General features: G+C 40.0%; 1 protein-coding gene across 1 annotated transcript in view; it reads right to left on the bottom strand.

The window, feature by feature from the left end:
- Window positions 1-2,692: 2,692 nt before the first annotated feature.
- Window positions 2,693-27,405, bottom strand: part of IMPG2 (interphotoreceptor matrix proteoglycan 2) — a 50,615-nt gene continuing 25,902 nt past the window's right edge. Inside the window, exons 9-21 of the mRNA XM_057413011.1 lie at window positions 24,493-24,654; window positions 20,962-21,020; window positions 19,518-19,535; window positions 17,281-17,525; window positions 16,593-16,675; window positions 12,759-13,083; window positions 10,416-12,187; window positions 8,923-9,142; window positions 7,501-7,711; window positions 4,940-5,128; window positions 4,595-4,793; window positions 3,666-3,745; window positions 2,693-2,811 (exon numbers count right to left, since the gene is read on the bottom strand). Coding sequence (XP_057268994.1) covers window positions 2,799-2,811; window positions 3,666-3,745; window positions 4,595-4,793; window positions 4,940-5,128; window positions 7,501-7,711; window positions 8,923-9,142; window positions 10,416-12,187; window positions 12,759-13,083; window positions 16,593-16,675; window positions 17,281-17,525; window positions 19,518-19,535; window positions 20,962-21,020; window positions 24,493-24,654 — 3,576 coding nt within the window. The 3' untranslated portion in view covers window positions 2,693-2,798. The remainder of the gene's footprint in view (window positions 2,812-3,665; window positions 3,746-4,594; window positions 4,794-4,939; window positions 5,129-7,500; window positions 7,712-8,922; window positions 9,143-10,415; window positions 12,188-12,758; window positions 13,084-16,592; window positions 16,676-17,280; window positions 17,526-19,517; window positions 19,536-20,961; window positions 21,021-24,492; window positions 24,655-27,405) is intronic.

Here is a 27,405-nt window from a genome sequence, read left to right on the forward strand (position 1 = left end):
TTATCAGTGTTCAGTAGACAGTAACTGCTTTTGTCTATGTTCTTAAATTAAGCCACGTCCTTCAAACTTGCACTTAGCAAGTGAAAAACAATGTTAACTGATAACAAGTACTGGTTGATTAATACACAGAACTAGTTTGGGTTGTTGGGTTGTTTGTTTTTTTGTTAGAATATTTAGAGTTCTTTGTCTCTGCCTTGGATTAGGAAGGTGTCCAAGATCATCAAACAGTTTAGATGAAGAGGCTTGAATGGGGTGGGGAGTATGTGTTTTGTTTTGGTTTGTTAGGACTTGAAGATCCCCTAAGTAATAACATGTTTCAGCTCTTTGATTAGAACAAAAATATCTTCAAAATGGGCAGAGAGCTTAACTGAAAAGAAAGCATTCAGTTATGTGCTTTCCAGCATGAAATTTTCAGAACATAACCTTACAAGTGATAAGGAACTACATTTGGCACTTTGTCAGCAAAGGGGTTTAACAGCTTAAGAAACTGTTAAAAAAAAAACAAAACACCCAAAAATCAACCAACTTTCTGATCCTACATGCACTAATCATCATGGTTAAGATACCTTCTGTCTTTGTATCAAGCTCATAGTCTCAACATTAATTTTATACAAAAAAATATTTTGGAAATAATTTTTTTATTGTAGTGAAAATAAGATAACATTGTGTTCGTATGTATACACACACACAAAAAGATTAATTGTATATGCACTGAAATACCTCATGCTCAGTGTCACCAAGACCCTTCTCAGCTTGTGCACAGCAGATACTACAATACCTTTAAAACATGTCTGATACCAGCCACCATCCACCACTGTGCTTAGCAGGAGCAGCACCAAAGCTCCCAGGGCTGGCAGCCGTGCTGCACAGAGACAAGTCACAAGTTGCTGCCTACCCTGGGCCCAGTTCTTCCCTGTGTTGTACAGTTACCATAATCACAGTCCCCAGTGCTCCAGGATGGCTTAGCAGTGCTGCTGCAGGGCCAGGAGGCAGTGGACTGTGCCTCAGAAACTCTGGACCAGCTGCTCTGAGAGTCCTTGGGTGACCCAGCAGAATGGGGGCTCTGGTCACAATGGTGATAGTCAGCACATATTATTGCCTGCTGTGTCACGTTATTTGGGTTTGAAGTGGTTTATGTAAGCATTTCTTTCAGATGTTTGACTCAAATACCCATTCCCTGCCACTCAAGGCAAGAAGATACTACACAAGTGATGCAGTGAGGTTTTCCAGAAGATGTAGAACTGCTTTGAAACATTCACTTGTTTAGCTAAGCTGCCTACAGACAAGTAATTAATTCTCACTGTCACTTAACTCTAAAAGTATCAGGTGACTGTTGGCACATGTGGGCCAAGAACTAGACTGCAGAAAGAACAAACAACTTGGCCTTGTTTGCTATCAAAAGCTAATGTGAGGCTATGAGTGTTCTAACCTTTGACAGCCACGTGAATGCCTTAAACAAGAGACACCGGGTGACTGAACAGAGCCCACCTTAACAGGTGGTCAGAGCTTGCTTTGTAATTTGAAGATAAAACTCCCTTTCTGTACCTCAGAGGTCCCCATCTCAATTCAGCTATTTTAAAATGCTTCAGGCTTTTTTGGTTTAAGGAATTCTACTCTGACTTCCACTAAGCCAAGAATACTGTCATTTTTTTCCCTTCCCCATAAAAATTTCTGCCATCTACCAAATATACATACATTTCAGTGGTACAGCCTGATTTTGAAACACAGCTCATGGCAGTGTATTGCCCAGTTCAGTAAAGAAAATTCAAAAATCAGTTGGCTGAATTGAACACTGAGTCAAAACTAACTTTTTTTTTTTAAAGGATGGGCACAGAGGGCACAAATTTTATCATTAAACTATTCATCTTTCTATATAAACAATTAAATCCATTATGAACATGAGGATAGGGAAACACACAACAAATAATAATGTGTATTAACTTAAAATATCAAACAAATTCTCTACATAAAAAAGGTCAGTGTTAGTCACTTAAGCTTCACAGAGCATTTTTTTGATAGAAGCCCTCTATGCCCCAACTTGTGTGTCTGCCATGAACAGCTGGAGAATCAACTGCCCTGGCTTTCAAAATAGGGTTCTGTGCTGCAGCAGTACTGCGCTCCCTTGCTGGGGTGCCCCATGGGGTCACTGGCAGGCAGGGTGATGCTTGTCAGAGCCTTCAAGAAGCTTGTAGGCTCCTTGCTGCACTCTGCTTTGCTAATGCTAGTGACAAAATGTACCTCAGGCATCTGTAGAAAAGAACTTCTCTGGTGAGGTTATGGTTGCATTTTTATAATGGGAATGCTTTAAAATAATGCTAACATAATTCTAGCACAATCACGCTCACAAATCATTCACAAAGTATTTCTTCCACTAGTGCTGGATACATGTGAAATTGCTACATACCTGGATACCTGTGAAAGCCTCCAGTGAGGGGGTAAATGCCAAAGAGGGATTTTAAATATGCATTTTATTTTGGTAGCGCCTGTATCTTCTGTTACGTGATGAGATTTTTTTTGCCTTGGTATACAAACTTTTGCTGTCCATTTCAGAGTTAAAGGAAAATGAACTTTCATAACCTCTACCACTTCTGATCACGTCTTAAAAATGTCACTTTACAGAAAAGCCAGAAATAATTGAGATAGGTATCTGTACACTTTAGCCATTCATGCAAAAAAAACATCTGTATCATCCCTGCAATGTTAAGACTATAAGTAACTTCGCAGTAACATCTGAGCCCATTGCTATGGCAACAAGGTAGTCTTTATCTTCCACGTGTATTCTACTGATTTCTTTTTTCTTAAAGCAGCTTCCTGAAACAAAAAATAGAGAAAAAATTATTAAGTTAGTCTCTTTCAAACACTGAGTTCAAGGCTTGTATGAGGCAACCCTTACTACTTTCCAGCTGTGGAAAATCTACATGCTGATCCTTTTCAAGGTGAAAAAATGAACAACTGACATGGGAACATGTGAACTGCTGTTAGTTTCAATTAAATAAAAAAAAAAAGATAGTTGATGATCTTAAATTTTTGCCACTGCAGCTATTTTTAAAAGGATCCCATAGTATCTTTCAGACTGCCCCAGTTAGCTGTAATTTGCTGCTTGCTACAGGGAGAGCAAAGTTCATAAGAACATGTATGCTACTAATTTATTCCTTGATGGCCTTTGCCATGATTGGCTCTCACCAAAGCACACAGCTCAGCTTGGTTAGATGTTTGGAACTGTAAGCTTTATGTTCTGGTAAGTGCCACCATACCAGACAGGGCTGTACTACTGGTCTGTCAGGTTATAGTTAGTTGCCAAGTCTTGAGAACTCTAAAATTTCTATTTTAAATAGAGCACTATGCAGTAGTAAGTACACTACAAGAGTTAAGAAGGTTCAGTCTGTGCTTTCAGGGACCTAAATTAATGGCAGTGCTTCTCCAGCACCCCTTGATTCTGGGATTCTTCTTCAACGCTTTTAATATACCTTCTGGGGTTATCTATTTTTCACACTGATTATTTTAAGTACTTTCAAAGGATTGAACTTCAGAAATAATGTTGAAATCTTAACCTCTAGTGTTCCAGCATTTCTAGACTCTTGAAATGAAAAAATCCAGGAATGTAGTAAAGGGCACATAAAAAAACAGCAAAGGAGTTAGTTATCCAAGCAAGACATTTCACTCACATCTGATGCTGCCTGACAAACTCTGCAAACTGACGGTCTTTAGCGTAGAGCTCTATAATTCGAATTCTGTCCTGAATTTCCTAGAATACAAGAAACACACTGTAAGTAGATAACAGAAATTAGAATACTACTGAAATAACTGATTTATGGGTTTTGGAAAATAAAACTCCCATGTTTTGCTGTTTCAAGGAGTAGAGTTTGAAAAGGGGCACTCCCAATACTAAAATTTGACTTCATGCTATTTTCATTTTTAAATGAAGCACTTGGAATCCAGTAATACTTTACTTTTAAATCAAGGCCTAAGCTTGGACAGAGTGAGACGTATCATCAGGCTGTTACAAACCATTTATCTCCCATAGATCCCTACAAGCCCAGCTACAGGCTGGATTCACACCTCTCACAGTTGCTCAAGGATCTGTGGTTAGTGCTTAGATGCAAATCCCTTCTCTTTATCAAATCCACTTTAGCATAAACCCTGGATACTGTGTATACAGGAAGAAAGGAGAGGAGGTGATCTAGCTTGCAGGTTATAGAAATATGTATACTTTAAAAACAAAAAAACAACCAAACAATGAAACTGTAGAAATGCCTGGATGCACCAGGTTCTCACTGCATAACTAGTCTTACATAAGTAGTTGGCACAAACCTCCCCAGCCCTCATGAAGTCATTTAAGAAGTCAGCTCCTTCATCATGTGAAATTAATTACAGTTCAGAACACACTCATTTCCTTCTCTGTACCTAATAGCAAGTGGGGAAGGGAATCCTTTCGCTCTTCCCTTTAGTAGTTGCAGTAGCCATAGTTCCAGCCTGTTTCTTCAGAGCATAGACATTGGGAAAAGAGTGGGCCCACCTCTTGGGTTACAAGTGTGAAATAAGCTTATTGTTTACATGATCTTTTCCATGCCACTGTGAAAACAAAGTAATTTACCTCCTTAGTAAGCTCACTGTTTTCATAAATGTGCCTGATCTCTTCACTGCTGTAGTCTGTGGATGTCTCTGCACTGGTGGAGCTGTAGGATGTTAGTTGTGGGTATCTCCGGTAATAATGGCTGTAGCCAGTTGTGTCACTTTCGTACATGGGGTTGTATTTAACTGCATTCTCAACAGACGAAAGGCTGTCACCCTGCCTGGGGGAGCAAGAAACAAACTATGATCTTCTCTGCAGCCTGGAAAGGCAGCAGGCAGATTAAGGAAGCCTGGCATATGGAAGCTCCTGTACATCCTATTATTATTATAGCAGATGTGTTTTAAAATATTAGATGGTGTCACTTACCCCTGTGAGTCCTCAGTGTCACTCTTTGTGTACTGGTCTCGAAGGGTCCTGGCCAAGAAGAAGATGACAGCAGATGCCACAAGAAGGAATCCTGCTACAGAAGCAATTGCAATACCCACAACCAGTGGCTCTGACACATATTCTTCACAGTGCTCCCCTCTGTACCACCAGTTCTCTCCCACACGACACCTGCAACAAGGAAACACAGGGAAATTAAACACCAGCAAAAGCATTGGTTAATGTAAATGTATTTAACTTTCTGTATGATGTTCCCTCAGTTAAGGCACCTCAGTAAATACCTCTATGTGTTCAAGCACTAACATACTTTTATTATTGTGAACAGCCTTTTTGGTATAGAATCATAGAATAGTTTGGGTTGGAGGCAACCTTTGCATGTTATCTAGGCCAGCCCCCCTGCAACAGGCAGGGCCATCTTCAACTAGGTCACACTGCCTTGAATGTTGCCAGGGATGGGGCATCTACTCCTTTTGGGCAATCTGACAGAGTGTTTCACCCTTGTAAAAAAATTCTTCCTTATACCTAGTCTGAATCTACCCTCTTTTGATTTAAAACCATTACCCCTTGTCCTATTACAACAAGCCCTGCTAAAAAGTTTGTCCCCACCTTTCTTCTAAGCCCCCTTTAGGTATTGCAAGGCTGCTCTAAGGTCTCTGGGGAGCATTCTCTAAGCCGAACAACTCTAACTACTGGATGAAGATAGGTAAAATAATAAAAAGGATTATGCATTTGTGATGGAAGAAGCCTGTGGGGCTTTTCTTTTTTTTTTTTTTTTTTTTTTTTTGCAATTTCGAGTCTTTTGTGATGTGTTAAAACTAGAAGGAGTTTAGACTAAGTAAAACGTTAGGCCTTGGCTGAGCCTTGCACGTGACATATGGAACACTGTAAAGGTAGAAAGCAAGTTGTCTTAATTATCTTGTGAGGTAGATATAATTGAAGGTGTGTTAAACAAGCAGAATGTTTATAGTGTCGTGAACTCCACGATGGTTAGTTAAATAAAAACAGAAAATAAATTGCTAGAAAGAAGTGTGCATCCAAGATTTGTATCCTTAGCATTCAGTATTTTTATCTGCCTCTAGTTTTGAACATAAGAACCTTAATACTGACTTTAAATATACCATTAAAACCATATTTGCATTATAGAATCATAGATTGGTTAGGGTTGGAAAGGACCTTAAGATCATCTAGTTCCACCCCCCTGCCATGGGCAGTCCCTGCCTCACACTAAACCTTGTACCCAAGACTCTGTCCAACCTGTCCTTGAACACTGCCAGGGATGAAGCATTCACAACTTCCTTGGGCAACCCCAGTGCCTCACCACCCTCATAGTAAAGAACTTCTTCCTTATATCTAACCTGAACTTCCCTTGTTTAAATTAGAACCTGTTACCCCGTGTCCTCTCTTCATGCAGTCCCTGATGAAGAGTCCCTCTCCAGCATGTTTTCTATAAAAACTGAAGGAATTATAAGGTGTTCTCACTATTCAAAGCAATTAACCTTATAAGAAGAAACATCCCTAAATTAAGTCTTCTAACATAAGTATCAAAAATAGTTTCTGAGAGTAGTAAGCAATACTTTGAATTTTTCAAAAAGTTCTTACTGAATACTGGCTGGACTATGCTTGAGTTCAGACACTTACCTGCTTGTCATTAACAGTACTGTACAAATATTCTACAATATATAATACATCTGGGACAGCATCCTTTTGTCTAGCTTTAAAAGCATTTTTGTTTTGCCTGGTAACTGCTGGGACTCCAAAATTGATTTCAGAGGTGTTCTAGGTAAACTTAGTTAAAATCACTTGAAGGAACATAAATAATAACTACTAGTAGTAGTATTCTTTTTTTCAGTAAGTCTTTTATCTTTTTTCGCTAGGTACATTTTTTTTTAAAACCAGACTGTTAATATTGCTTGAAAAGGAAAAAATAAGTGCAATGTCAGAGGGAGCATTGTTTTTTCTGTATGTTGTACTATGTCTTGTCCCTTACCTGTAAAACACAGGCCTGCAATCTTCTTATGAATTACATATATTTTTTCCCAAACGGCCATTGAACTTTTTCCTAACCAAGAACACTATTTTTAATATATTTATGTTGTATGAATGTGCCTTTCTGATATGAAGTAAGTTTTGACAATATTTAACAGTTTGCTACTTGAGAAAACCTCTGGAGATTAATTCTGTCTCAGAGGTCAATGAAGGTGACTTGAATAGCTGAATATATTCCATTACTACCATTTTTCGTAGTTGTTTTTAATTCCTAATGTTTATTTTCTATTAAAGGAATGTGTTAATATCTCACTTCTGATATATACATATATACATATGAATATATATAATGATTATATAATATATATAATATATATATCCCACTATTAAGTGGTACCTCCACTCAGCAGCATAACATGAATGATAATCCTTATAATCTCACTTACTACACATAATTTTAGGGTATTTTGCACAGATCTCATAGAATGCTACAAGAGAGGAGACAGAAAGGGCTTTTCATACGGGCAGCACATGCTTCAAGCAGTGGGATGACCTACCTGCAGATGGCCCCTTGCCCAGGGCTTATGTCACACTTCCCATCATTCAGGCAGAAGTTTGGTTGCAGGTCACAAATGCTGTTGCATGGCAGCCCATCAATGCTTAGGTAGCCAGGATTGCAGACACACTCGGCTTCCCCACTCCAGCGATTTACTAAGCATTCAGAGAACTCATTGCAGGCCTGGAACTTGCAGGGATCAGCTTGTTCACCTGAGAGTACACAGAGCAGAAAATACTAACGCTAGAGGAGAAGCTTAACTGAGGCAAAGCACTGGCTGGCTGCTGCCGTTTTCTGTAATGGTCTCTTTGTTAAAATAATCCCCCAAAATCCAGCATGTGTCCTTCTTGAAAAACAGAAGGTTCTGCTAAGGTGAACAAGCACTAGGCTGCATGCCTCTGTCCACACATTGCAAGTCTGTGTCATGGCTAAGACCACCCACCAGGCTAATTGAAAATGCAAGTATGAAGTGTTCTTTTTCTTACTGGAATGTGCAGTACCTCAGATGTTCTCTGCCTGCTGGAACTATAATGAGTAAAACACAGCTGATCTCCAGTATTTCTTGTTACAGAAAACCTAGGCAATGTACAAGAAAAGGGCAAAGGGACTTCGGGCACTCGTCACCTCCTGTGCCAGGGTTTGCCTTTTTGTCTGCTAGGAGCACAAACTTGTAGTATTTGAGATACCTCACTTGGACCAAGTATAAGAGGCTGGCATACAGTTAAATGATCAATATTGGAAGATTCTTCATGCTAATTAAACTCTCTGTATTGAAGAGCTACCTCAGAAGAACAGTTACCGATTGCCAACAGGTGAGCACTGCTATTTTTCTTTGACCTTAAAACAGGAAATATTTCTGAGTTGCCTTTATGGTAAACTCCTGGCTAACTGGGAATGGGGAAGAACTTTCTCCCTGTATCAGACGAGGGAAATAAGAGGGCCTGTAACTTTTTAGTGCAACCAAGGCCTTGCCACAAGAGTAAGGCAGCAGCTGTTGCCTGTGCAGATACCCACCTGGCAGCTAAACTGGCTGGCACCTGTGGGAATAACCACATGGAGTAAGGTCAAACTGCACATGAAACTAAACACAAGAGAGATGAACACCACTGTTCTTGCTGAGCAGCCTTCCTTCTCACTCTGCAGTGAAAGCGCAGCAGCATTATGCAGAGTATTACTTCAGCCAACTTTGGCTCCATATTTCTATGTGGGCCCTATACAGTTTGCTTAGTCTGGGTCTCACTTTGATTTTTATCTCTTTAGTCCCTTAACAGGGACTGTCTATCTGTCTGAATTCTGTCTTTCTAAAGCCCAGCCTGTGAAAAGCAATTGGGCTGTGTCTGAAGTGCTGGGATCCTTTTAAGTCCTTAAAGCAGAAGTTGCTCTAAATTCCTTGCACTAAAATGCATTTCCCTCCCATCCTTACCTGATTCCACATCCAGGGAGTATTTATCAATGGCCAGATTCATGGTGTGATACGCAGTGTTGCAAAAGTCTTCCAGGATCATGTACACAGCATTGGTGACATTCCGAGGCACAGGTTTGGCAAATTTCATTCGACTGTTCACCACAATGCTGCCATTTCTGAAGTTGAGGATTTCCAGATTCTGGAAGCCCGTCAGATTCGACTGGAGGTAGGGCACCAGCTGTAACACAGGGGACACAACAGAAAAGCTCACTCTTTGAATCTCTGCTCAAGCCAGCTGCATTGGTGTTGTGTCAGACAGCAGGAGCCTGAACTATTTTATCCAAATCCCACAGCAAGGGCATTAAAACTTTATCCAGTTGAGGCCTGTGCTGGCAGCATGCCAGAAACCCAAGTACTTCAGGCAGTTCTTAAGAGTATCCCAGTTTGCAGGCAGCTTCTAAAAAAACCTAGAGTTCAGAAATGCAGTTCTTGGGATATACAGAGTGCTCTCCCTTGGTCAAACCATTGGGCACACTTGCCATTTCACAGGGTATTTGCTTCACACAAGTCCCCTTCCCCTCTCTCCCTTGCTCCCTTCATCTCCTGCAACAAAACGTTCATTTCAGTCAGAAGAGGGTAATTTCCTGGTTAAAATTTGACAATTGCAGCTGTATAACCCCTGTGGGGCTTTGCTAGCCATCAGCCAATTTAGGAATAGCTTAGTTCCCTGAGCTTGACACACTTGAAAGATGGACCAGTGCAAATCTGATGAAGATCAACAAGGCCAAATGCAAGTCCCTACACCTGGATCAAGGCAATCCCAGGCACAGAATGGATTGAAAGCAACCCTCCAGAGAAGGACTTGGGGGTATCTGTTGACCAAAAGCTCACTGTGACCCGGCAGTGTGCGCTTGCAGCCCAGAAAGCCAACCATATCCTGGGCTGCATCAAAAGGAGTGTGACCAGCAGGTCAAGGGAGGTGATTCTCCCCATCTACTCTGCTCTCATGAGACCCCACCTGCAGTACTTCATTCAGCTCTAGGGGTTGGAACTAGATGAGCTTTAAGCTCCCTTCCAACCCATTCTGTGATTTTATGGTAACTACCTCTTATTTAGGATGGGTTGAATGTTTTACAGGAAGTTACCTCATCACAGTCCAAATTTATTTACTTCTCTCTCCCTATAGACTAAATACAGAAGACTCCAGAAGCAAGTAAGGGAAGGGTTGTAGTGACTTCAGCTACATGCTGCATTTCTTAACAACAGCAGAATATCCAGCCCACAGCACTGAAAAGTTACACTTTAGAGAAACTACCAACTGAGTAAAAGACATACAACACACCCCAGCCCACTGCCCATTTCCAGGCAGAATTTTCCCATAGAGGGACACAGACGGTATTTCTAAACACCAGTCTTGAGTTGCTCTCTGCCAAAGACAGCCAACAAACTATTATTTACCAACATTTTTGTTCTACCTGGTAATAGGCATTTTGAACAGAAGTGGCCCTTACCAGTTCCAAGAATCGCTGCTCCAACGCTTTATATTCAGGGGAGTTTTTATTGAACAGGTCCTCTGAGAATATCATGTTGGTAACCCGAAGACTGAAAAACACCACTAGAGCTCTTGAGGGGACAGGAGTAATATAGCCCTTTTCACGTGTGGCCCAAGCCACACTGGCCATCTCTGTGGACTGAACATGAGTCGTTAGCTCCACATGACTTTTGGTCATGCTCCTTTCCTCCTCAGTCAACTCAGGAGAAAAGTGGACAGGGCTCACATGATCCAGGTCCACTGAAACATCCAGGACTTTTGCAGTTTCATCTCCCAGCTTTGTTGAGGTAGCCACAGATGATGACACTGTGGATCCCACAGCAGGGAAATGGGAGGGAAGCTCAACAGTGCTGCTTGTTGCACTCACTGTTACATAAGAGTTCATAACAGTGCTGAAGCCCATGGGAACATCTGCACTGTGGTCTGTGCCACCCTGTCCAGCAAAGCCCTCTAGCACAGGGGTCTGATCTATTACAGAAGGAACTGCAGGCACAGCTTGAGTGACAGGTGGCATTGCTGAATGTACTGTCTGACCTAATGAGTTTTCTATTTCTCTGTCAGTAGGCCAAACATCAACAGGTTTCTTCACTGCTGACTCAGTAGTGTCTTGGCCTGCCAGTGATAAATCTAGGGTTTGCTGCTTTTCTGTGGAAGCATCAGTGTCTTCCATGGAAACATCAGGGTTGATGGTGGAAGCATCAGGGTTTACCATGGAAAAAGTTGCAGTCAGAATAGTTTCTGAGGAGCTTGTGTCCCAGCGGCCTATTGTAGCAGCTTCAGTTATATTTGATTGCTCCACTGTGAGTAGTTCTTCTGTCATTGTCCTATCTTCATTTTGGTGCTCAGCTGCTTCAAAAATGATGTTCTGACCTATACTGGACTCTTCGGGCTGCTCCATACTGACAGTCCCTCTAGATGCAATGAGAGTATATTCCACAGAAAGACCAGTATTGTGTGGTGAAACAGGGGCCTCTCCAGTTGGCATGTCTACAAAGGAATTGTCCACTGAAGGCTCCAAAACCAAGGACGGTGTAGCAAAAGAAATGTACTTGCTCAGTGTTTGTGTCTGTGTAGATGGTTCCACCGGTGATGGCTCTTCTGTCTGTAACTGAGGTACCTGCTGAGTTGTAGTCTCTGGAAAGACAAATATTTCAGATTCATCAAGGAAATCTTCATTTAGATTGGCCATACCTTCATTCTCCTCTTTGGAACGACTGTTTTCTAATTTATTCTTAGAGTTAAGAATATAGTCTAAGATCACGCCTTCAGGAATATCATCAGTTCTAATTAGCAAAGACTCATTGTCATCTTCAAGCCAGTTGTCAGCACCAGGGTAGAAAACTGGTTCCAGTGTTGCATCTTCCCAAGGCCAAATACTTGATTCCATTTCTTTTCCTGAACCATCAAAAGCTGAACCAGACCCATCATCATATATAACTCTGTCTCCAAGATATAGTCCCTCTTCCATAGGGCGGTATTCTAAGGGAAAAGGAATTTCTTCCACAGACTCGTGCAACACAGAGTCTGCATTGTTACTGCCTGCAGGACTATCCTGAGTTACTTCTTCCTTCTCAGCAGATTCTGTTTCTTTAATACCAGTCTCTATTACTGAGGAAGAGGCCACTGTTGGTGCAAAAAGCAGAGGAACTGCATAATCATCTGTAGATGGAGGTTCTTCAGGCACGAAGTGAAGAGGACTCAAAGGCAAATGGTTTTCAGATAGACTAGTATCTTCAAACCATAAGAATAAAAATAATTTTCCAATTAGTTATGATAAATATGATAAATATGATAAATAATTTCCAATTATTGTGATAAAAGGTGTCAAATTACATTCATTTTACTGTTTGTACATCAGTATTCAACATGTTTCCGTGATACCCTGCCCATGGGAGGGGGATTGGAACTAGATGATCTGAAGGTCCGTTCCAACCCTGACTATTTTATGATTCTGTGATACATCCCAGCCTTTGTATGCCGAAATCAGAAGGAACCCTGGTGACCTCTCCCACTTTTCATTTAGATATTCTATGGGCAAGTGAAGAGACAAGAAAATACTTCTATGCAATTAAATACCATGTGGGTACCATTTCCTGAAGGGATAAACATTATTAGCTGTTACAGACATTTTAACTTAGCATATTATTCTTGGACACATACATGCAGGAAAGGTAAAAACTATCAGGGAAAGACATGCAGTTTTTTAAACCTTTCTGCAAAGTCATTTGGTGAACTATACATTAGTGAGTATCAGAAAATACTGGCATCCAAATCTAAGCTTCAGTCAATAGCATTAACTTACCATCTAAAGAACTGGAGGCTGAAAGCCATTCCAGAGAGTCCACAGAATCATGCCCTAACCCTGGTGCAGTGACCAAATGAAGAGCTGGATTTGCATCCTCTAAATTCAGCCCATCAGGCAAAGAAGTGATGTCAGTCTCTGAGGAGAGCAGAGCTTCCGGTGCCAAACTTGCTTCAGAGTTCAAATTTCCTGGTCTTGGCCGGATTTCAATGCCATTGGACTGTTCACTATCTGAAGTGGAATCTGGTTTGGTGAAATCAAAGGGCAAGGTATTGCTGACAGTTGATTCATCTGCTGAAGGGCGTTCAGCTAAAAAGGTGCTGTCCTGGAACATAAACCCACTATTAATATTTCCACTATTACAGGGGAAGCATTGGCAGTCTGTGTTGGGCTGCACACATAGAGGGTGTTAAGAGCAGCCAACAGCAAAATCTGGTACTACTGCCTCTGTAAGAACATAATGGGCAACAACAGGAGGGGCTAAACTGGGAGGACTGGCAAATACACAGCCTTGGCTAATCATGTGCAATGTACATGTGAAATGCACATCCTTGTAACATATATTTCATGTCCAGTCATGTCCACTAAAAAGGAAAAGAAGCAATTTGGATTGTTGGGAGTGCAGCTTCCCTTAAGGTACTAAGAAATTTACTGTCTACACCCAGCCCATTTCGTTTCCTTTACTGAGAAAATGGATCTGTCTGTTTCTAATTAAACCAAAGAGAAATGCCTGCCTTCCTAAAGCATAAAGAGCTCTTAACAGCTTTTATTCATTAACTGCATAATCAATACAGTAATTATTATAGTTATTATGACACTTAAACCAGTTTAGGAGCTGAACATGAACGTATGCATGCCCTGTGATCATTTATTGCTGTCTTTTAGTATGTGAGTGTCAGAACCCAGGGGGGAAACAGAGCCCCATAATGTAAAAAAGGGCATTTAGAACCTGGAATAACTTTAGTCTTGAAGCCAAGATGCCTGTACAGATAAATCATTTGTGAACAGTAATGATGAACAAAGAACATGCACCATGACTTTGTGAATTGTTTGAAATGTGAAAAAAGAATTTGTTTGTAAATGTTCAATTTGCGCACCATTTACTTACTAGTCCATATCCCAATCATTATTTGGTTTACAGCTAGAATACTTTGCACATTTCATCTTTGAATATTAATCTGTCTCTCATGCAGGAATTATATTGAGAAAAAACAAGAAGAGATTAAGTTATTTGGTTAAGGCTACAAAAGCAACCTGACAGCCTAAAACTGAGGGATTCATGTGGCTACCTGCCCAAGTATCAATGCTCTTTCCTTTACTTGACCAGCATGAGTAACAGGAAGAATCAAAATACTTTTCAATTTGAAATTTTACTCCTTGTTGAAATACGGGTGAAACAAAATCTCAGCTTCATTCAAGCTGCATTTGAACGCTTTGGAAGCAAGTCATTTCAGGTATCTTCATTAAATTATTTGTCTACCTACCTATATAGATCACATTTTTATAGCTGGTTATTATGCCACCACTAACTCCTCACATTTTTTAATTTACATGGTAACAATCAGTTGAAAAGTATGTATGCACCATATAGACATGTGCTCCAGCAATTACCTTTTCTTGGCAAAACTGACCACTATAAATAAAGCTGTAAAAAAAGTTACTGTGCAAAATTAGAAACAAATTATACATATAAATTCCATAAAGAATGAATAAGGACAAGCAGCAATAGCTTCACAATACTTCTCTTTTTTAGGTGAGCATTTAGTTGCCAGGGATTGCACTTCATTTATTTGAATGTGGATAGATGTTCCTATGACAACTAACATTATTCAAAGATCTTGTTACAGTGCAATATATTACATTAACAAGTTTAATATCATATTGGCAAGCTCTGGTTTTTGCTAATGTCTTTTGAAAGCCTTACAAATGTGACAGATGACTGCCAACACAGAACCCCCTCCCTGATTTTCCATTTTCTGCTGCCAGAAAGGCATCGTGTTTAGCAAGCCAGAGCATTCTACCTGTTACAGCTCAACAGAAATAACAATAAAATACGTATTTCAAAACTAGACTTGTTTTTTAATTTGCTTTTTTAGAGAGCTGTACAACTCTAAGAAAAGAACTGATGATTAGTTGGTACCATCTGCTAGCAATCAGATGGTGAAGTCATGACAGCCCCACATTATGTCATGAGTAATAGAAGTGTGATAATATAAATCAATTTATTCTCAAATCAGCTAAGAAAAATAGCAGTAAATTTCTTTTTCAGAGATGACAGTTGTAGTTAACTCTATCTACTTGAACCATAATGGTTTGAGTTCTGTGGAAGTAACTGACTAATCATTTCAACTTTGTTTAATTATGTTTATGATTTTCTTAAATTTATCTGAATTTACTTCCCAAATTATCTATGTATTGCAGATTGCACACAGCAGGTTTTTGGGTATCTTCTACATAATTAAGAGGTTTTTTCTGAAGACACAATGACATTATTATACATAGTCTATGATTAGAAAACAGAAATGTTTCTTGTACATACTATTCCCTAAAACTGGCTTAACATTTATTATTGCAAAGCTACCTCTGCTCTAAAGTCTTCTTGCCTGCACATCTGTCAGAGTATCCACTAATAGAATGTGAAGATGGCAGAATTCCTTATCTTACTAAAATAAACATCTGCAACATTTCAAGCTAGCTCGATAGCTCCATATAAGAGAAAGAGCCCTTTCCTCACTTTTAACCTAAATTCATCTTTATCCACACCATGTTTAAGCCATTATGGCTAATCCATATGAATCTGCATTTTAGAAATCAATGATTCACTTTTAAAACTTACGGAATACTGGCATGAAATTAAGGATATTATACTTGCAACCATTGTAACAAGAATATTTGAGTTCTTTGAAGTGGCTGTGAATTTTGCTTCCATAAATATTTCAGAAGTTGATCTGAAATTAAATGTGTCACATCATTATCTCATAATAAACTTAGAGAAAATCTACCACCAAGCATAGCTGGACCTGGATTTTTTGGCACCAACTGACCTCTTGGAAGCCACATCTGTGTTACACAACAGAATGCAGAACAGAAACCTGCCGGATAAATCCTTAAGCCCAGACAATGCTCCACCATTCAGCAGTTCCAGCTATTGGCAGAACAAGTGTACCGGATCTCAATGGTTCTGGCACCTAACTTGGTATCTCTGGTTAAAGTCCGTTTGCATTGTGCAGACATGGTCAAGGATACTAAGTCTCCTGTGCAGTGGAGAGCTCCAGTCTATGTCCTAGGTTGTTCCAGAGGTAGAGGAGATAATTACAGATTCAAGGGGAAAAGAAAGAAACCACAGCCTATTATTGTTTCCTGTGATGATGTTAAGGGAATGGATAAAATTTTAAAACTGAACTGAGAATTTTCTGTGAAAGCAATACAGTAACAAAAGGAGCATATGACACTTAACATTATATCTCTTATAACAATCAGCTTCAGTGCTTACATCTATTTCTCACTTTCCAAAGAAAGGTAGTGTTGTGGGAAGAATCATGTCTTTAGAGCAATTTACAGTCCAAACATAAGAAGCAAGGCCTGGCTGTACAGCTGGGAGCACAGTACTGTCATGTAATATAAAATGATAACAGAAAATTGTTGTGAAACAGATATCAAATTATCAGATGAGAGATTTCACCAGGTTTTACTCCAGCGTAAGGTGTGCTTTCATTACTACATATTCTGCATGAACAACAGGATAGAGAAATTCTGGGTGCTGACTGCAATTCTGCCTTGCTGAGTTAAGTTGTTCAAATGGGTCCAAAGGCCACTGCTCAGAACCGTACTTACATCGAACTCTGGGCGCTCCGGCACAACTGAATTCTCAGTAATCCAGGATGGGTCTTCTGGTATAGGGTGTAGTATTTCTTTCACTGTGGAAATATAAATTCTTGGGATATAAAGGCTGCAGTAGCAGTGTGAGGAAGCTGGTTTGAAAGACTAACTGAAAAAACTTCACTCATCTCAGATTCATGAGTAAAATCTTTTCAGACTGTTTTCCAGTGAGATTTCATTTCTGGAAATGCCCCCAGCTCACTAACAGGAAGTACAGAGTAGTTATGAGAACAGAAGGGTGGACAGCACTCCTCCACTACCTCTAGCAGCATTCAACAGTAAACCAGGTATTTCCTCTGTGCTGCTCAAGGCTACTAAACTAAAGGTCATCTTGGTGCAACATTCATCATGTGAACCACATTTCCCCTTCTATTCCTGTTAATTTTTGAAAACACTGCTGAAATTTCATACTACAAAATTCAGCGTCAAAGGAAAAGAAGAGACTAGTCTAATGGAGTAAGAATTAAATACCCCTGCCAATGACCTGCCCTGGTTAAAATCAGAGCAAACCAAGCTGCAACAAAGTTGTTTTTATTGCTTCTTTTTAATTATTCAGAGGGCAGCTGCATAATTTACTCATCTGAGATTTACTTTATAAAACTTCAAGTATGTGGCCCACCGATGCATCATAATTAATACGCACCATTAGTAAGCTGGAGAGAGTTAGGGTCTAAAGACAAGGAAGTGTTTCCAAGCAAGGCATTTTTCTGGAGGATGTCAGCAATATAATCTTGGAAATCACTGATGGTGTACACAACTGTTGGATTATCCTCTATGTCCATAAAGGAGTTATCCTCCACCTTGTTGGAATGAAGGCTCATCAGGTCCCAGGTGGCGTTGCTGACGGCTTTTCCATCAAAAGTAACAGCAAAGTGAACTTCCACCCCACTTCAGTTGTACAGAGAAAGAGAACATAGATGAGAGATGCAAGGTTTTCTAATGTATAGCAAACACTATGATTTTTTTCCTAAGACCCGGTGTCAGTACCTTTTTTAATAAAAAACATATTGCTTTAAAGGATTCTGAATAAAAATTATTTCTTCACACCTGTGTTTGGCTGCTTGTGTTTTCCACCACTGCAAAGTTCTCCAGAAAAGACTACCAGAACCTGACATCTGGTCTGGCTCCAGCCCTGTGTTTCTTTCTACTAGTGAATGATAGACAGAACACAAGCAGACCACAACGCTGATTTTCTCCCAGCATTATTAATTGGCCCACCAGTATACAGCAGTGTGAGTGATGATTTTAAGATCATGCCAATGATGGGAATGGCTTTGAGGTATGAAAACAGCCAGGAAAAACAGGCTGTATATAGTAGTAATCTACAGTAGCAAGAGGGAGCCCTGATCACTGTCCCTATGCAGTGTAAATCTACTTGACATCATGTTTTTAGTAGCAACAAAATGGTATTTAATACAGCTTATAATTGGTAACATTTTTCTAGACCCATTTTTCTAGACTCATTTGATCATTTATTCTTCAAGTGTTGCATCTGTGTACAGCTTAGCTCCTCCACTTGCTTAATTTTCTTTTCCTTAATATGTCTGGATGGTGTTTTCTACGTGGCAGTGTAGGCAGCAATCCAATTTACCATACAATGGGCAAAAGCACAAGGTAGCTTTAGAAAATATTACATATTTTGCTTGTACACAGGGCACAGCAAGAAAACGAAGTAATCTAGGAAGTGTTAAAAATTGTGCTCCAAAGACAGGTTTTCCTCATTCCACAGAGCTGGTCTGGATTGCTAAAGTAATGGCCCTGTTCAGAGAAGTCTGCAAAGCCCCAGGCCCAGATACAATAGAGACATAATCAGCAAACACGCTGACTAAAAGCAGGATCCTGCTGGAATTTTATTGCTGGCTCTGTCATTGAGATGAGCCTACTATAGGCTCACCATGGGCACTCACTGTCAGCAGAGGAAATAAAAAAGGAAGCAGTAGTGAAAAGGCAGGGCAAAGATGGAATACAGTATGCTCCTCAAAAGAGACTTTTAGATCTAATACAACTGTGCTGTCAGTTGCAGTTAATAATTCCTAACTAATACCATCAACACCATCATCTGTCTAGAAAGGGCTACAATATCTGGTGCTTGGAACAAAGTCTGTGTGAACAGTGGCATGCATTTTAGCCTGCAGTAGTGTAGTAGAGGATGGCTTTATGTCACCATTGTTTGTGAAGAAATTTCTGTCTTCTAACATGGATTCTAAAATTAAATGCTCATTTTCTGCAAACTGTGAAAAATGGTTATGCCTTTGAAGAGAAACACACAAAACAAAACATCTGGTAAGTTAAAGGCTGCAGTTCATTTTCTGTCTTGTGAAATTTTTAAAATCCTAAAGGAGGAAAATTTTGGATGCTTAACCTGCATACGTCTGACAAAAACAAGTTCAGACTGATCCCATTTTCTGTAAGGAACGTTTATAAAACTACTGCTAAGATGTGCAGTAGCAGAGCCAACTGCCTTTGCTGGAGAACTGTGGCTTTCCTATCTACTATAATTTCTATAACAATAATAATCCTGTATCTAGTCAAGACTTTCCTGCAGACTAAAAAGACCTTTAGTCATCATTAAGCAATTTTGTTCTCTTCACAGAAGAGACTCCTATGCCCAAGTTAGCCCAGTAGCTTTTTCCCCAAGTGTTTTTTTGGTTTTGTTTTTTTTTTTATGATTAGGACTTAAATAAGCAAATTGGGTTAATCCATAATCAAAACAGCTCAGTTACTTGCAGTTTCTGGTAGAACCCCCTCACATAATGTTTACACTGGATAACTATCTTGTTCTACAGCCAGATAAACTACAAATCCCCAAACCTGTATCTTCCAGCTAAACATGTTTTTCCATCTGTATTATAACAGTATCTATAAAAAAGTTGTCTTTACCTGTCCTCCTCAGGAAAGCTGAATATAAACACAAAACAAAACACAACAGCAAAACATGTTAAATCAATGTTAATATTTCCTTTAAGTCTTCTAACTTAAAAAAATTTGCTTTGCTGTTTTACAGGGAACACAAATTTAAAAAAGCAAACAGCAAAATAGTTGTAAGTTCCATAGTTACTCTGCTACATACAAAGCTGTTGTGCTTTACTGAGCTAAGATATTGCCTGCTGATCACAAGGAATCAGCAGAGCAGAGCTATCTCAACTTATTGCAAATAATGCAGTTACATTGCTGTTGGCACCAAGAAAATCAAAGCTGACTGACTCTACCTGAAGGTTTAGTTCACAAACATGTTTTTTTTTTGTCATGCAGAGCATAGGCCAGTGCTTTGGTACTTTGGCAGAAATATAAACCTTTTATTTCTCTTCTCAAATGAGCCAAGGGCTTGCAGATATATTAGACTACAGATACCAGAACAGAAGGTTTTGTGATCTTCCAGGCTGGAAACTGAACACAGTCTAGGGTTCCAACCATAAAACCTTTCTCACCATAGCTGCTTTGTTACCTACATGTTTACCAAGTAGGATATTCCAGCTAGTATGTTCTAAAAAACAGAGTTTACAAAGTCTTAAAAGCCACACAATTTGTATTAACTCATGAACAGTCTCATTAGATTCTGAAAGTCATATTCAGGAAAAATCGTAACTTGTGGTTGAGGTACCCCAAAACTCAGACCTCAGATGTTTGATACATAATATGCAGGATCTCTCTTTCCCCTGAATTAACTTAAAATGTCATTCCAAAGCACAAATTGATTTGAGGAAACTAGTCTTTAAAAATAATATTATTTATTATTTTTATTAATTATTACATTTTAGTAATTTGTTAAATCATATAATTTATTTTAAAAATTATAAAGAGAGTTAAAAATTGCATATCATTTGTCAGATTATTCACCGATTTATGTTTTGATCAAGGAGAGAAAGACGTTTACATATCTCAAATACCAATTTTCAGAGTCATATTAAGTTGGAAAAAAAATTAAATACACCACATTTTCCCCAGAAGGTTTCTTTGTTCATCCTTTGATGAATCCTAGGACATGTCAACAATACTGAAGAAGTATCAGATGCTAATTTTAAATAGAAAATATCACTTTAAATTTTAGGATAGAATGTTGAATAAGAATGCCTTGTCTTAAAATCAAGGCAAGCGTATAATAAGAGTTCCTCTGGTGGATGCCAGGAGCAAAAAAGACAGTTTGGTATTTCTATTTCAACCTCTGTATAGAGATGTACTAAACACGAAAGCACTTGTCCTTTGGTTAGTACATCCTAGGAATTCCCACAGACATGACTGCCATTTTTCCAAGTATGATGCTAGCACATCATATCATCAGACATAACCAGTTTTAATTACCATGTACGCATCAGTATCTTTTTACCTGTAATCCAAGATACGGATGGTTTTGTATCCAGGTAGTCCTTCAAATACACTTTCAATCTATTTTGAGGAGAAAATAAAAAATTAACACAGAAATTCCTCCACCTTACTCATTTAGTGAAAAATCAGGAAGTATTTTCAACATTTTCTAAAAATGTATCTGAGCTATTACATCTAATAGGAGAAAAACTGTTAAATATTCTCTCTCTCCTCATGGAAGAAGAGTTTTGGTAACATTGTTTCATTATTAGAAAAGGAAAAGTTTTAAGAACAGCATCCATCATTCCCCAAGAACTGTATAGAAACATTCAAAGGGAAGGGAAATCCAAAAAGACTCTGCAAGGATCTGCACTGCCCATAGCAGAAGATATTTTTCCTCTTATCTATACAACATGAACTTTTCTCTGCCCAAAATGTTTCCATTACTTCCCAAACCTCTCTGAATTAAAAAAGAATTGACAAAAATGCTTTAGACCTTAGCAACTGAAACAAGAAAGGCAGTAGTCACTGTAGGAACAGGGACCTCTTGGACTCCAAAGAGGTATTAATGCATTAAATAGTGCAAAACACACCTCATCTTCATTGCCATAAGTATGCAAAGGGCTGAGGAGTGATTGGCAGTGCTACTCAAAAAAAGACAAATGGGGGCAGCAATATGGCAGCACATCCAGGCTTAGCTCAAATAGTCAACTGTGTTGTATGAGACAAAAAAAACCAAGAAATAGAATATTAAAGGTCCATGGTGGTTTGGGTTTGTTTTGTCTCCCTCCCAAAAGATCCTTGCCGGTTAAGGATTATTTTTTACTCCTCAAATTCTTCTTCCCCTCCCCAGCCTCCCTCTCTATTTTTAAACTCTCTAGTGAGACTTAATCAATCGAAGTGCTGCTGACTTTCTTTTTTTCAGGACCTTCTTCATCCAAGCACAGAGAAAACCAGGCAAGGGATCAAAGCAGTGGAACATCCATGTGCCAGGTGGCCTCTGTCCCATCTGGCGTTTCTTACACTCTACAGCATTGCTACTTGGACACGCAGCTGGGAAAATTAAGATGTCTAGCCTATGGTAGCAACTTCTGACAGTTGCAGTGATGCTTTTTGGCTGCAGTGAAGAGTACATCTCTTTCCCATCTGGCCTATGATGTGGCACAGGTTTAGCCTTAGTAAAAGGTATTCAACAGAGAACCCTGACTAGATGGCACTAAGGAAGCAAAGCTAGAGAAAAGATAAGCCTCACGAGGCACCCCGGGTGCCTCTCTCAGGAGAAAGGAAAGACAAACTCTGCCCCAAGAAAATGATGGTAATTAAATTACAAAAATTGACAAAAAATAAGAATACAGGAAACAATAGGGAGACGAAAGTTAGGAGACAGCAGTATGTTCATACTTTAAATATGTTTTTGTGTATAGGTGAGCCAGTAACTTTGTAATTAAAATAGTAAATTTTAATTAAAATCAAATTAACTTGAAATCAGGTTTTAATCATGCATATATGTGTATATATATTTATATGTGTATGCATTTATGTATTTTTCCTTTAAGCAGGTGCCTAACAGTCTAATCCATGGATCATCCCCACTGACTCCAGTGGGATTTAAGGATGTGTTTAAGAACTGGCTGGAGGATTTTAAAATGTGCTCACATGCATTGCTAATTCTGGGCATAAATAAGATGCAAGAGGTGTCTTGGCAGCCTAAATTTCAGAGAGCCTCTCACTGCAGTGCAGAATGATTCATTTGAAGAAATGTCACTCCTGAGCAGAAATAGTGAATGAGTTTTGCTGTTTGCCACTTCCTGTGATTTCCTCATCTATCACCTACTCTGGATAGACAGATTCTCTAGAATGATGCCAGAGTTTCTTCTGCAGTCCCTCCTGCCACTGCAATCATTAAGATGTCCTATATCCCATTTCAGATCATCTTCTATAGAAGACCCAGAACATGCTGTCATCATTTAAGCCCAGCCGTAAATCAGAACCATGCGGTCTCTGTCTCACTCCTGCCCTTCCCCCCACACACCCCCCCCCGCTCCCGGAGGGATGGGGAGGAGAATCAAAAGAATGTAACTTCCACGGGCTGAGATAAGAACAGTTCAGTAACTAAGGTATAACACAAAACCACTACTGCTGCCACCAATAATAATAATGATAAAAGAAATAACAAGGGAAGAGAATACAACCGCTCACCACCTGCCAACTGATACCCAGCCTGACTCCGGCAGTGATCTAGCCCTTCCGAGTAACTTCCCCCTTCTACATCCTGGGCATGATGTGCTGTGGTATGGAATACCTCTTTGGTTAGTTTGGGTCAGGTGTCCTGTCTCTGCTTCCTCCCGGCTTCTCCTTCTCCCTGGCAGAGCATGAGACTCAGAAGGTCCTTGGTCAGACTAAACATGACTTAGCAACAACTAAAAACATCGGTGTTACCAGTGCTGTTCCCAGGCCAAAAGTCAAAACCACAGCACTTGCACCAGCTACTAAGAAGGAGAAAAACGACTGCTACTGCTGAACGCAGGACACATGCCCACACAGGCAGATGCTGATGGACCTGTATGCCTTCTCCCTGAACTCCACGTTGATGCTGTGCTATACCTGAATTGCTCAAGCTGCCTTCCAGCACTGGCCCAGCACAGAGTGATGGCTCTGAACTGCAGTCAGTTCATGCCCTGGCATTTGAGAAGGCAGGCAGGCTGGTTTGCTAAGACCCTCAAATTATCTTTTTCACTCCCCAGTTTCAAACCAATTACATTATGGAAGTATTCAAACTGGACAATGAGGTTAGAAAACACAGAAATAAACTCTTTGACAGACTAGTCACTAGAGAGATGTTAGATGCATCTTTAAAATGTAAGATTGTCAAGTCCTACAACTTTAAGAACTAATGATGTTGCATCAAGTGGCAATCTTGTCACTTCTCTCTGGGTTTAAAAGCTCTACTGCAGTAACACTGACAGGGGGAGGTACTGAACATTTTTGAAAGGATGGTAAAGCCAAAGTTAGCCCTGGTAGAAACACATCTTTTAAAGGACTCAAGTGAGTGGAAAATTTTTTCATTTATTATTCTTTTGTTAACATGAGGCAAAATAAATCATGGAAATCAGAAAAGGGGGGGGGGGGGGGGCAGGGGAGAATGAGAGAGAGAGCAGTTCTTTAGAAAGGCCCTCTTTAGAGTACATCTCAATTCAGGGGTTCAGCATAATTTGCTGAACCTCCCAAAGCATTCTTCTACTTCTTTTGCCTGCAAAAATTATAGCAGGCTATTTCATGAGAAACACAAAAGCAAAAACTAGAGTAATTGGTCTTTGGTGACTGGCATTGGTCACCGACTCCATACAATGTATGCCACTCTGCTACTCCAAAAAGGCAGCGTGTAAGAGCAGTCTATTCTCATGGTGGATGAATGTTTTCCAGCCTGCCTCAGGCAACAAAATCCCTAAGCTGGTTTTGCAGAGTCCCTGAGAAAAAGGCAGTCCTCACACAGGTGCTACTATTGCTTTGAAGAGCCAGCAATAAGAAAAAGGAAGCCAGGGAAGGTAATGACCTGTGAAATGATTTGTTCAGAGAGCAGCTGACGCCTCAAGGCAGTTGGATCCTTCAGCTCCTCAATGTACGTCTCACCAAAAATCACAATGCTGAACTCAATCATCTGCTCAGTTACAGGTCTCACTAGCTTCTCATCCTGCTTCTTTATCTCATTACTGATCTGGAAGGGAAGAAAGAAGTGAGAAAACAAGAGGTGATTTAATTCCTTTATTTTTGTTGTTTTGTCCTTTGTTTTTTTTTTCCCAGGAAATAAATCCTCATGACTTACCACAGACCAAATTCCTACCTGTCCTGGATTTACTCCATGTAAAAAGCACCCCTAGATCAGCTGCACAGGCTGCTGGAACATCTAGTGTAGGTCATGCTTTGTCTAGAAGGGTTGTACCAAGATGATCCTGAGGTCCCTTCAAACCCAGTATTATATGATTCTATGATTCTATGATTGATTCTATGATATGCATATGTACATATGGTCTGCCATCTGTCAACAGCACACTACATTCCCAAGCTTCAGTCCAAACATCTTTCTTACATGGGCCGTAAACTTCTCCCACTACTGCACACTTGGAGGTTTCTCTGGCTCATGATGGGGAAGAAAAGATGAGCCTTCTCTATAAAATGTATGGACAGGAACACCTCAGGGCACTACTGGTGGGCTGTACTGATGGTCATGGTACTTAATGACCTGAGAAAACCTCAGTCCAAAGCACAGCATGCTCACCTGCTTGCCTTGCACTGTAATGGAGTGCTAATGAAGCCTTACGGACAGAAGCTGCAATTAATGATACAATCTACAATGCAAAATCATTCTTTGAGAATTCGTGTATTGCAGATAATTCTATTTTCCATTTGCACATCTTTACTCCAGTGCCAGGCTGTTTAGTTGACCTCAGCTACAAACAGAAATCCAGTTGTATGAGATGTTCATGAGGCAGTTGAATAGGGCAATTATTCAGACATTAACAGCAAACTTGAGCCCAGTCAGAGATTGATTTACCCCAAATTTATTCATTTATAATAAGATTCCTACTTACTATTCCACACAGAAGACAAGTTACCTTTGCCAAGTTCTACATTCAGAACAATGCCCTGTGTTGTTCAACCTTAGCAAGTAAAGAATTCCCCTAGATACACACAAAGGACACTGGGTTATCTGCAGGGATCTTTGTTGAGCTGAAGTGATGGGCTTCAACTGATAGGTCAACAGTTGCTCAAGAAGCCCCACAGCAGTGGCTGCCCAATGCATCAGGGAAGCATGCATCTACCAGTTGTGCCTGCCATGGGCAGCAGTGAATTCCAAGTTTTAATTTTATTTGAATGAATGAGCAACACAGGAAGAGTACTTCCTGCTTAGTTCCCTAGTATTTTACAACTAGCGCAGTATTCCTTGTAGTATACTAAAAGACACGAGGAAAACCAGATCTTGTTTCATGGTTTTGTTCTAAAACAAAAAATTGCTATTTGTTGGGGAGGGAAGGGAAGGCTGGCTTAAGTTAACTTTAGCCAAACAGCCAAGTGTCTTTGGCTATTTACATGCAGTTATTGCTTTTTCCCCATTAAAGAGAAAAAAAGCCAACAAAACAGACCTTTTTAGCAGAACTGCAGCCCATGTTACGTATGGTGCAGGAAATGGAAAAACTTTTCCCCAGAAAGCTTATCAGCCACCAGTGAGCAATTTACACATTGTTTACAGACCCTCTAAAAATTTTTAGTTAAATTCTTTCCCTCCCCTCCATCCCTTTTTTACTAGACAACTTTTTAAGGACCATAATGACTGGTACACTACTTAAAGCTGCTTATCATTTGAGAGATACATACTTAGCAGGCATATATGTGCTGCTACTATATAGCTGTTTGCAATGCCACATAGTTTAAATCATTTATCAGTCCTCCAAAACCAAAAATACAGTCAACATCTGAGTGCAGAAGGTCTTTCTTGGTCATGTAATCTGCTATGCATATTGGCTGCACAAAGCAATGATGAGGTGTGATGTAACTGTATAGAGTGAAAACCACTGCAGTAGCAGCAGCAATCTGACTCTGATTTCTTTCTGATTTACTGAGTGACCCCATTCTCTGCCCAGGCAGAAATACTTCAAGCAGTTCTGTTTCAAAAAAGAATAGAGGTGTTCATGGGACCAAACCACAAGCATTCTTGGTACATAATATAAAGTCAGACCCTGGACTTGAGTCAGAAGCTGTCTGCCTGTTTCATATTCAGTATTTATTCTTGGAAGCACAATACCAGAGCTCCACAGTCAGCCCTGAAAGCTGTAGAAGTAAGTACAGTTTGGCCCAGCTTTGTTTCATGGCCATAGCAGGTAACTGAAACAAGGAGGCACAAAAGTACAAAATGTAATCAGTTCTAAGTAATGTTAAGTTTGATGGCTTTGTAATGGAAAATAACTGCGGTGCTTGAAGGTAACTGACATAGTTTCAGGCCCTCAGGACACAGCTAAATTGAGGAAGTGTGATCTGGATGATCAGGTAGTGAGGTGGACTGTGAACTGGCTGAAGGAGAGAAGCCAGAGAGTTGTAGTCTATGGGGCGGAGTCTAGTTGGAGGCCTGTAACTAGTGGAGTGCCTCAAGGGTCAGTACTGGGACCAGTATTATTTAATACATTCAATGATTTAGATGAGGGAATTGCGTGTACTATCAGCAAGTTTGCTGATGACACTGAGCTGGGAGGAGTGGCTGACACGCCAGAAGGCTGTGCTGCCATCCAGCGAGACCTGGACAGGCTGGAGAGTTGGGCAGGGAGTAACTTGATGAAATATAACAAGGGAAAGTGTAGAGTCCTGCACCTGGGCAGGAACAACCCCAGGTTCCAGTATAGGTTGGGGAACGACCTGTTAGAGAGCAGTGTAGGGGAGAGGGACCTGGGGGTCCTAGTGGACGACAGGATGACCA

Source organism: Pezoporus wallicus, unplaced genomic scaffold (genome assembly GCF_028554395.1).
Source record: "Pezoporus wallicus isolate ANWC-B61680 ecotype Strahan unplaced genomic scaffold, APGP_CSIRO_Pwel_v1 contig_6484, whole genome shotgun sequence".
Classification (NCBI taxonomy): Eukaryota; Metazoa; Chordata; class Aves; order Psittaciformes; family Psittacidae; genus Pezoporus; species Pezoporus wallicus.